Genomic DNA, 12298 nt, shown 5'->3' on the forward strand with positions numbered 1-12298 from the left:
CCTATTATAGTTGCAATTGAAGCCTTTTTTCTTTTTTGTTGTCTAGAAGAATATCGATTTGGGAGTAACAAATTTAACCGAGTCATAAGTTTGTATCCATGTAGGAATAAATCTTATGTTCATTTAGAGAAGACAAGGTCTATAACCTTATAAAGGTAATTTGGCATAATTGGCAAAGTTGGTCAGGAGCCCTAGGTGTTCAAAGTTACCAAGAACCAAAGACAAAGGAAAAAGAGAAACAACAGAATAGATTTATCACAATACATAGTACTGTAACATGTACAAAAATCAGAAATATAAATAATTTAATGTTAGATTAAATCCAATGCCAATAGTCTTCTATAGTACGCTTACCTAAACAGACTTCCCTTGATTTACATAATTACATGTAATGTATATGTAGTTTAGTAAAAATAAGGCCCTAACACTTATGTCTAAACAGCCGCCTTTGCAGTCTAATAAGATAATTTAGGTTTAAGTGAAGCAAGCATTTGTTTATATACAAATAAAAAACATCCAAAAATTTCAAGTGTAAAAATCTTGTTTTCTAAAAATAAAACAAAGAAATGATGCAAACCATTGACATACCCAAGTCACAAGCCATTTCTGACACAAGGCCTTTATCTTTCAAGTAATCTCGTTCTTGCATCTCTAGTGGGCGGCGACGTAAATCTGGATATTTGCGTTTGAATGACATAATACCCAAATACTGTGAGATCTGCTCCTGGATAAAGTAGTGTTCACCACATCCCTCTAAAGGCCAAACATACTCCACCACTTTGTCTGCAGTAAACACTTCAGTGCTGTCAAAAGATTAAAAAAAAGACATTAAAAATTTAAATGTAAGTAAACTGTAGCAAATTTGTAGATTCTGGACATCAGCATACGTAATAGCTTACATCTTTAAAGTTATCCTATTCTTAACATCAATACAACAAAATTACATTACAAAGAACAGTTCACCCAAGTAGGTTTGCCAGGGCACCAGCCACCCGTTGAGATACTACCGCTAGAGTGTTATGGGGTCCTTTGACTGGTCAGACAGTACTACATTGGATCCTTCTCTCTGGTTACAGTTCACTCTCCCTTTGCCTACACATAAACCAAATAGTCTGGAATAATCTCTACAGATTCTCCTTTGTCCTCATACACCTGACAACACAGATTACCAAACAATTCTTCTTCACCAAAGGGGTTAACTACTGCACTAATTCTTCAGTGGCCACTTTCCTCTTGGTAAGGGTAGAAGAGACTCTTTAGCTACGGTAAGCAGCTCTTCTAGGAGAAGGATACTCCAAAATCAAACCATAGTTCTCTAGTCTTGGGTAGTGACATAGCCTCTGTACCATGGTCTTCCACTATCTTGGGTTAGAGTTCTCATGCTTGAAGGTACACTCAGGCACACTATTCTATCTAATTTCTCTTCCTCATGTTTTGTTAAAGTTTTTATAGTTTATATAGGAAATAAATATTTTAATATTATTCTTAAACTATTTATTTTTTCCTTGTTTCCTTTCCTCACTGGGCTATTTTCCCTGCTGGAGCCCCTGGGCTTATAGCATTCTGCTTTTCCAACTAGGGTTGTAGCTTAGCAATTAATAATAATAATAATAATAATAATAATAATAATAATAATGCTTAATGTCTGATCTTAGCAAGCAATACCCTTTTATTCCATTCTAAAGATTAAAGCTCTTATTTCAATGTGCACCTTTATGTACAGATAAGTGTTGCTCTGTTTCTGTTAGGTTCCTCAAAAACAAATGTGGATAGTAATTCGTGTTACCTGGAGTAGTATTTTTAGCTCTTTACTTTTCAAATTATACATATATGAGATGAGGTTTGGCTTTGAAAATAAGGTTGCTGTTTTTGTAGATATTTATGCTTTGGCAGATGATGCTATTCTCTTGGCATTGATATCATCTCCTGAATTGAGACCTGTGGTTGCTGAATCCCATAACGGGTGCGATTCAACCCCATTAAAACAGTGTTGATTTGGGGTTAATCTAAAATCCTGGTACGTTTTTGTTCCTCAATCAATATTCTTCATTTAAAAACTATTTGAAAGAGAATCCTATGCTCTAAAAGTTGTATGGTGGAAATCTCCTTTGTTTTCTCTAATTTGTTTATGTATTATTTTATCAATGCATAAAAGTCCCTTTTAAAGGTGACTATTTTTCATATAGTTTTTTGTTTTGTATTTAGAGTAGATGTACAGATTAAATGCTATAAAATTTCCTAGCTTTTCATGTTTAAATGACAAAAATTGGTCAATTATAACACAGTAGCAGCAATTTTTCTCCAAAAATTTCATACTTTGAGAAATCAGGCTTTAAGGTTTTCTTTTTGTAGAGATTGGTGCAATATACTTCAGTATGCATATGTACATGCTTCTAGCGGTAATTTTCCCCACCACTGGGGATTATAAGGACATTATCATCATATTTCACGGTTATTTACTAAGCAATCTCGAAATATATACGCTACATGTATCAAATGCTCATGCGAGTAGAACATTTCTAGCATAATATATACTTGTCTGCATACCTTCTAGACAAATTTTACACTTTAGGCATATTTAGTTATCCTCCATGACAGTTTATGCATTTTTTCATCGAGATTGGTTGAATATTCTTCAGTATCCATAAGTATGAGCTTTCAGCAATAATTTTCCTTACCACTGGTGATCATAAAGACATAATCATCATATTTCTTGGCTATTTACTAAGCAGTGTTGAGCTTGTTCCAAAATATATATGCTATAGTTACATGTACCATATGCCCACACAAGTAAGATAGCGCTTGCATAATATATTCTCGCCTGCATTTTTTCTAGGTAAATTTTACGCTTTAGACATATTTAGTTATCATTTCTGATACTTTTTGCATCTTTAGCAAAACTATAACATAGGAACTGTAAATGTATAAACAAGCAGACAAATAAATACAATCAGTATAACTTAAGAGAAATATACAGCAAATATTTATTCATGATATCAAGAAAAGAAGAAAATGACGATCGCTTCCTGAGTTGAGAGAATTAGAAAAAATTGTGTTGTTGCTGTTTTGAGGATACTGACAAATATCTTTCCCTCAGATTCTTGAAAAGTAAATAAAGAGGAAGCCTGATTAGAAAAGGGTTGTGTAAGGGACTGGATGTGTTTGTATATACATACATACATTTACCAAGGCACTTCCCCCAGTTTTTGGGGGTAGCCGACATCAAACAAATGAAACAAAATAGGGGACCTCTCCTCTCTACGTTCCTCCCAGCCTGACAAGGGACTTAACTGAGTTCGGCTGGTACTGCTAGGGTGCCACACCCCACCCTCCCCCATTATCCACCTCAGATGAAGCTTCATAACGCTGAATCCCCTACTACTGCTACCTACGCGGTCATCCAAGGCCCTGGAGGAAGCAGCAGGGCCTACCGGAACTGCGTCACAATCGCTCACCATTCATTCCTATTTCTAGCACGCTCTCTTGCCTTTCTCACATCTATCCTCCTATCAAACCTTGGCCTTCCTCTTGTAATTCTCCCATCAACTCTTGCATTCATCACCTTCTTTAGCAGACAGCCATTTTCCATTCTCTCAACATGGCCAAACCACCTCAACACATTCATATCCACTCTAGCTGCTAACTCATTTCTTACACCCGTTCTCACCCTTAATACTTCGTTCTTAACCCTATCTACTCGAGATACACCAGCCATACTCCTTAGACACTTCATCTCAAACACATTCAATTTCTGTCTCTCCATCACTTTCATTACCAACAACTCCGATCCATACATCACAGTTGGTACAATCACTTTCTCATACAGAACTCTTTACATTCATGCCCAACCCTCTATTTTTTACTACTCCCTTAACTGGCCCCCAACACTTTGCATCCTTCATTCACTCTCTGACATACATCTCTTTCCACTCCACCGTTTGCTGCAACAACAGACCCAAAGTACTTAAACTGATCCACCTCCTTAAGTAACTCTCCATTCAACAAGACAATCAACCTTGCACCACCTTCCCTTCTCGTACATCTCATAACCTTACTCTTACCCACATTAACTCTCAACTTCCTTCTCTCATACACCCTTCCAAATTCTGTCACTAATCGGCCAAGCTTCTCTTCCTCGTCTGCAACAAGTACAGTATCATCCGCAAACAACAACTGATTAACCTCCCATTCATGGTCATTCTCGTCTACCAGTTTCAATCCTCGCCCAAGCACTCGAGCATTCACCTCTCTCACCACTGCGTTTGAGAAAATATAAAAAAGGGTTGTTTTAACCATAAAACAAATTATTTTCATAAAAAAACTATTTGAAACATGAAATATAAATGTTCACCTGGCCAAAAATGCAACAATCTGAATTTCCAAAATTCCAAGAAGTCGTGAGTTGCACCTCTTACGAGATCTAGATAAAATCAATGCATGGTGCAAATTATGGGGGATGAAATTGAACTCTGAACTCTATCAGAACTGAAAGTATGTACTGTATTATGAAAATTATTATTATTATAAGAATTATTAAAATTATTAAAATTACAAAAAATTATTACAGTAATAAATTTAATATTTTTAATAATAATTTTAGTAATTTCAATAATAATAATAATTTTAAAAATAATGATAATCTTAACAATTACAATTAAAGGTTTAAAGGCCACTCATGAATGGCAGGGGCAAGGAACAGTGACATTGCCCTATCGAGCAGAACAATACCCTAGAGACTGACCCTATACATATATGATCAGCGCCCATGCCCCCTCTCAAACCATGCTAGGACCAATGAGAGCCAGGCAATGCCTGCTGATGATTCAGCAGATAGACCTATAGGCAACTCGGAAACCACAAGAACAACAACAGGCCTTGATATCCAGTCACAATGAAGATTCATACAATGCAAGGAAACACTAAAATGGCCACCACCAATACCACATTATTAAAATCATCAAAATTATAATTATCAAAATTATAATTATCAAAATAATTAAAATTATCATTATTAAATTTATCATCATTAAAACTATTAAAATTACGATTGTTAGTAGGTAAAGGAAATTGGATCCTGCCTAATCAGATCTTTTAATTATGATATTTTCATTATAGAATAAATTTTTGAACATACTTACCCGGTAGTTATATATATAGCTTACGTCCCTGACGTCACGGCAGAAATTTCAAAACTCGCCCCAATCACCGATTGGATAGCCAGGTGTACCACCTGCGCGCCCTCCAGTGAGGTACCTGGAACCATTCCATGATTTCTCAGGTCTTCCATGCCTCTAGTCTCTAGAGGGGATTGGGGTGGGAATTAAATTATATATAACTACCGGGTATGTTCAAAAATTTATTTTATAATAAAAATATTTTTAAACATATAACTTACCCGGTAGTTATATATATAACTGATTATCACCTTTGGTGGAGGGTCAGAGACAGCCAATATATTGGAATTCTACTTGAGAGTTAATAAAACAAGCTTAAGGGTTCGTACCTGATATGGAAGCTGAATTCAATGATTCTCTGCCCCATTATGTCCGCTTTCCTTATGAGATCCAGCGATCCTCCCAGGGAGCTGAAGACCTCTAGGAGCTGTCAAACCAGTGTACATACCTCTATGTGACAGGACCTTCTCCAATACCCAGTTTCGGGTGCTCTCAAGGAACAAAATTGACCACTTGATTAAAATCAATGATTGCGGAAGATTGTCGCAATCTCCACAAACAGCCATAAAAACAAATAAAAGTTCCAAGAGAAGAAAAGGATATTAGGATTATGGGAACGTAGAGGTGGATCCTTCCTCACTACTGCACTCGCTGCTACGAATGGTCCCAGAGTGTAGCAGTCCTCATAAAGAGTCTGGCCACTTTTCAAATAGTGTGAAGCGAACACAGATTTACTCCTCCAAAAGGTTGTGTCCATAATGCTCTGCAACGATCTATTCTGCTTGAAAGCCACTGAAGTTGCTACAGCTCTATCTTTGTGCGTCTTGACCTTTAAAAGTCTAAGGTCTGTCTCACTGCAATGTGCATGAGCCTCTCTAATTAAAAGTCTGATGAAGAATGAAAGGGCATTCTTTGACATCTGTAACGAGGGCTTCTGGACCGAGCACCAAAGAGCTTCCGGCTTGCCTCGCAACTCTTTCGTTCTGTCCAGGTAGAACTTCAGGGCTCTTACTGGACCAGGACTCTCTCCAACTCCTCGCCAACCACATCCGAATAATTCGGAATCTCAAAAGCCTTGGGCCAAGGTTGAGAAGGGCGTTCATTCTTGGCGAGAAAGCCTAACTGCAATGAGCAGATAGCTTTGTTATCTCGAAAACCAACGTTTTTACTAAATGCATGTATTCCACTAACTCTTTTGGCTGTTGCTAGACTAAATATAAAAAAAAAAAAAGTCTTCATCGTGAGGTCCTTAAAGGAAGTTAAATGCAAGGGCTCAAACCTGTCACTCATAAGTGTGACGGGCCGAGAGAGGAGTTGTGAAATTAAAGGCAGATTGGAAACGACTGAGCTATATTGTTATAGAACACTCTCCTTTATATACAAAACGGCAAGGCAACAGGACATGGCATGTTTGAGAGACAGACAAAGTTCAGAGGAAAACCGGAGACATGATCATTCAGGTTGTTTTTAGTGCGAGGGAAGAGCGCAGATACAAGCATAATATATACAATAGGAATTATGTACAATTGTGTGACACACGGTTGGTACATGGCTCCCCCCCTAAAAATGACATACTGTATATGTTAAATAGGGCGCCCTGATCTAGAGAGGCGAACTGTAGGCGGGTCATCTGGCAGAAGATAAGCAGGTTTTAGACGATCAATGGAGACCCAGTCTTCTTTGCCCCGAATGTTTAGGAGGAATGCTTTAGGACTGCGTCGGATCACAAGGAAAGGTCCCGTGTAGGGGGGCGTTAACGGTGGCTTGCTGGTGTCGTTGCGCAGGAAGACGTGCGTTGCAGAGTGCAAGTCCGTTGGTATGTGATGCTTCGCTGGGGGCTTGTAAGTCTGGCGGCACGGAGTAAATTTTCCCACGACGTGACGTATGCGCTGGAGATCGTCGGAGGAGGATGTAGAAGGAAAAAACTCGGCAGGGACGACCAACGGGTCGCCATACACCATTTCGGCTGCCGAGACGTCGAGGGCGTCTTTAGGAGTGGTCCTTAGTCCAAGGAGGACCCAGGGAAGCTGAGTAAACCAGTTGCAATCCTTGCAGCGGGACATCAAAGCTGCTTTGAGGGTGCGATGAAAACGTTCAACCATTCCATTGGAAGCGGGGTTGTAGGCCGTTGTCTGATGTAGGGTGATGCCCAGGAGATTCGCTAATGACGTCCATAATTGAGAGGTGAAAGTGGTTCCCCTGTCAGAAGTAATATGCTCAGGGATACCGAATCTTGAAATCCATCCAGAGAGTAAGGCAGATGTACATGAGGCGGACGTTGCAGTTTCCATGGGAATGGCTTCAGGCCAACGAGTGGAGCGGTCGATGACGGTAAACAGGTAACGATGTCCTTGTGATGTGGGTAGGGGGCCTACAACGTCGACGTGAATGTGTGCGAAACGACGCTGAGGTTGAGGAAAGATGCCCACTCCTGAATCCGTGTGTCGATGTACTTTGGAAGTTTGGCAAGAAGTACAGGCACGGACCCAATCCTTAGCATCCTTAGAAATGCCGTGCCAAATGAACTTTGCCTTCAGCAGCTGTGCAGTAGAACGGCACGAGGGATGTGAAAGGCCGTGGATGAAATCAAACACCTGTCGGCGCATGGGAGCAGGAATCCAAGGTCGCGGTCTACCAGTACTGACGTCACAGAGGAGGGTGGTGTTGGAGTTTTCGAGGGGAAAATCCTCCCAACGGAGGGACGTGCAGGATGTCCTACAAGCTTGATACTCTGGATCCTGTCGTTGGGCTTCAGCCAGGGCGTTGTAATCCAATCCCAGTTGAACGGCAGCCAACGTGTTTCTTGACAGGGCATCGGCAACGGGATTCATTTTCCCAGGGACGTATTGGAGGGTGCAATTGTATTCAGCCACGGCGGAGAGATGTCGGCGTTGACGGGCGGACCAGGCGTCAGACTGTCGAGTGAAGGCGTGCACCAGAGGCATGTGGTCTGTGCGAATGACGAAGGGCGTACCTTCTAAGAAATGGCGAAAGTGACGGACAGCCAAGTGCACCGCCAGCAATTCTCGATCGAAGGTAGAATAACCCGATTCTGCCTTGGACAGTTTTCTGCTGAAGAAGGCCAATGGGCGGGGCGAGCCTTTGACCACCTGCTCGAGTACTGCACCAATAGCGACGTCGCTGGCATCAGTGGAGAGAAGGAGAGGGGCGTGTGGGATAGGAAAAGTGAGAGCCGCAGCAGTTGATAAGGCCTTCTTTGCATTGCAGAAGGCTGCTTCTTGAAGGGGACCCCACTTCAGGTCCTTTGGCTTGCCCTTGAGGGAGGCGTAGAGGGGAGCAAGAGTGGCGGCAATGGCTGGCAGAAAACGGTGATAATAGTTGATCATGCCCAAGAATTCCTGCAGAGCTTTGACGGTCGAGGGCGTTGGGAAATTCTGAACGGCTGCTACCTTCTCAGGGAGGGGATGGACTCCTTCAGGAGTGATACGGTGCCCTAAGAACGACACTTCGTTGGCGCCAAAGGTACACTTGTCGTACCGGACTACAAGGCCGTTTTGTTGCAGGCGGTCGAGCACGATGCGCAGGTGACGGAGGTGTTCCTCTTTTGAGGAGGAGAACACAAGTATGTCGTCCACATAACATACACAGAAAGGGAGGTCCCCTAAGATGCCATCCATGAGACGTTGAAACGTTGCCCCAGCATTACGAAGGCCAAAACAGGAGTAATTGAAGGTGTATGTGCCAAACGGAGTGGTGATGGCGGTCTTGGGGATGTCTTCTGGGTTCATAGGCACCTGATAATACCCCTTCAGGAGGTCGAGCGTAGAGAAAACCTTTGCTTTGTGCAGGTAGGAGGTTACATCAGCAATGTTTGGGAGGGGGTAGTGATCCGGTTCTGTTTGCATGTTCAGGCGCCTGTAATCCCCGCACGGACGGAGGGAGCCGTCTTTCTTCAGAACGATGTGTAAGGGTGACGACCATGGGCTGGAGGCCTTTTGGCAAAGGCCCATTTTCTCCATTTCGGCGAACGTCTGTTTGGCGGCTGCCAATCGTTCCGGTGCCAGACGTCTGAATTTTGCGAAGACTGGGGGTCCCGTCGTCTTGATATGGTGATAAATACCGTGCTTGGCAGGAACCGTGGGCGTTTGGCGAAGTTCTGGACGGAAAACTTCCGGGTACGACGTGAGGAGGTGGGCGTAGGCATCCGTGGGTGCGCTGATGTGGAGAGCGAGGTTAGAGGGGGCGGGTTGAAGAGGTGTCGACAAGTACGAGTCTGCGTTGACCAATCATCGGTGGGCGACATCGACCAGAAGGTGGAAATGAGAGAGGAAATCCGCACCGAGGATTGGCATTGTGACGTCAGCAACGAGAAACTTCCAATTGAATTTACCGTTTCCGAACGATAATGTGAGGCTCTCGTAACCGTAGGTGGGTATCGCAGATCCGTTGGCAGCTACCAAGCGGACGTCGGCAGATGTAGACAGACTACGTTGTGCCTTGAAGAGTTTCCTTGGCAAAAGAGAACGACAAGCACCCGTGTCTACCAAAAATCGCACGCCCGTTCCTGCATCCTGTAAAAAGAAAAGATTAGAAACATGGGAGGCCACCGCCACAAGCGATGGCCTACTTACACGTTTTTTGGCCACTGACAATCTTTGGCACATTTCTTCGCGGTTGCCCCGAATCTGAAGTGATAGTAGCAAAACTGCGGCGGATGGGAGGTAGTAAGTGGCTGTAGAAGTCGTTCGTTGGGGCGCGAGCGATTGGTGGGTGGTGGGCGGCTTTGTCGCCGCTTCGGCACGTCACGGGGTAGGCGTGTATGTCCTACGGCGTTCATGTCAGCTTTGGTTGACGTTGAATAGGCATCCTCGTCGTCAGGGGTGGAGGCGTTGATGGAGGTCTTGAAGTGGCTGTCCATAAGGGCGTCGGCTTTGGTCATCAAGTCCTTTATGGGTAAACTATCGACATCGGGTATGGCGGCGCGCACAGGTTCAGGTAAACGGCGTATCCAAAGGGCACGGAGTAGGTTCACCTCACGAGGAGAGCCGTCTGCGGCAGGTTGAAGGCGAGCGATACTGGTCATTTCCTTGAGGGCAAGCGAAGCCCTTTGGTCCCCCAACGGTTGTTGCGAGAGCTGAAAAAGCTTTGCTATACGGGCGGCTGGCGACGGCGAGTACTGCTGCAGAAGGTATGATTTGAGGTCGTCATACGCTATTGGGGTGTCTCCTTGTTCACAAAGCCAGTCGGATATTTCTGGGAAGGTGTCCTCGGGTATCGCCGCGAGAACATAATCCGCTTTGGTGGTTGAGCGAGTCACGCCCCTGATACGAAACTGGACTTCTGCGCGCTGAAACCAAGCAAACGTCTCTCCGCTGGCAAACGATGAAAGTTTGAATGGAGCGGCAGCAGCACCAACTGCCGTAGAGTCCGCCATAGTACCAACGATGAAGGGGCGAGGGGGTGGGGGTGGAAGGCGGTGGGAGCGAGTCGACTTCCGGGGTCACCAATGTGACGGGCCGAGAGAGGAGTTGTGAAATTAAAGGCAGATTGGAAACGACTGAGCTATATTGTTATAGAACACTCTCCTTTATATACAAAACGGCAAGGCAACAGGACATGGCATGTTTGAGAGACAGACAAAGTTCAGAGGAAAACCGGAGACATGATCATTCAGGTTGTTTTTAGTGCGAGGGAAGAGCGCAGATACAAGCATAATATATACAATAGGAATTATGTACAATTGTGTGACACACGGTTGGTACATAAGGAACTTCAGGACTATATCCAGATTCCAAGCTGGTGAATCCTGGTGCCGTTGCTTTGATCTATCAAAAGATTTTAGAATTTCCTGTAGGTCTTTATCATTTGAAAGGTCCAAGTTTCTGTGCCTGAATACAGTTGTTAACATACTCCTGTATCCCTTGATGGTAGAGGATGAAAAATTGCACTTCCTTCGAAGGTACAACAGGAGGTCAGCAATCTGAGCTACAGAGGTCCTGGATGAGGAAACAAAGTTGACTCTGCACCATTCTCTAAAAACCTCCCACTTGGATTGATAAACCCAGATGGTCGAAGTCCTTCTTGCTCTTGCAATAGCCCTAGCTGCCTCCTTCAAAAAACCTCTAGCTCTTGTGAGTTTTTCAAGTCTGAAGGCAGTTAGATGATTTTGGAGACTGATGGTACCTTTCCAAGTGGGATTGTTTGAGTAAATCTACTCTTAATGGAAGGCTTCTTGGAGTGTCCACCATCCATTCCAGTACCTCTGTGAACCATTCTCTTGAGGGCCAAAAGGGGGCCACTAGAGTCATTTTGGTACCTTCGTGTGACACAAACTTTTGTAACACTTTGTAAAGGATCTTGAACGGTGGAAAAGCGTACACGTCCAGATTGGACCAATCTAACAGGAAAGCATCTATGTGGACTGCTTTGAGATCTGGCACTGGGGAGCAATAAGTCTCTAGCCTCTTTGTCTTCAAGGTCGCGAATAGGTCTATGCAAGGGCGACCCCAAAGTCGCCACGGATTCTTGTAGACTTCTTGATGGAGTGTCCATTCTTTGGACAGAATTTGACCTCTCCAGCTGAGGCTGTCTGCAATCACGTTCTTCTCCCCCTGAATGAACCTTGTAATCAGGACTACATTCCTTTCCTTTGCCCAGATGAGAAGATTCCTCGCAGTCTCGTAAAGGGACATTGAGTGGGTTCCGCCTTGCTTGGCAATATAAGCCAATGTTGTGGTGTTGTCGGCATTGACCTGCACCACTTTGTTCAAAACTGACCCTTCAAAGCTTCTGAGGGCTAACAGGACTGCTAACAATTCCTTTTGGTTGATGTGGAAGCTCTTCTGAACCTCTGTCCACAACCCCGAAACTTCCAACTTGCCCAGTGTTGCTCCCCACCCCAAGTCCGAGGCGTCGGAACACAACACAAGGTCTGGGTTCTTCTGTTCTAAGGGGTGACCTTCTTGAAACCTGTCCAAATCGTTCCACCACTGAAGGCAACTTCTTATGGATTCTGTAATTGGAATGCACATCGTCTCTAGATCCTTCTCCTTGTTCCAATGATGATTGAGGTGGAATTGGAGAGGACAAAGATTCAGCCTTCCTAGAGAGATAAACTGTTCCAACGAGGAGAGGGTTCCCAACAAACTCATCCACTTCCTCGC

The 12298-nt window shown here is 43.6% G+C and overlaps 1 protein-coding gene across 1 annotated transcript in view; it reads right to left on the reverse strand.

The window, feature by feature from the left end:
* LOC137640081 (uncharacterized) overlaps positions 1 to 12298 on the reverse strand; it is a 248802-nt gene that overhangs the window by 124777 nt on the left and 111727 nt on the right. The window contains exon 5 of the mRNA XM_068372535.1: positions 589 to 803. Within this exon, the coding sequence (XP_068228636.1) occupies positions 589 to 803 (215 nt within the window). The remainder of the gene's footprint in view (positions 1 to 588; positions 804 to 12298) is intronic.

Source organism: Palaemon carinicauda, chromosome 4 (assembly GCF_036898095.1).
Source record: "Palaemon carinicauda isolate YSFRI2023 chromosome 4, ASM3689809v2, whole genome shotgun sequence".
Taxonomy (NCBI): domain Eukaryota; kingdom Metazoa; phylum Arthropoda; class Malacostraca; order Decapoda; family Palaemonidae; genus Palaemon; species Palaemon carinicauda.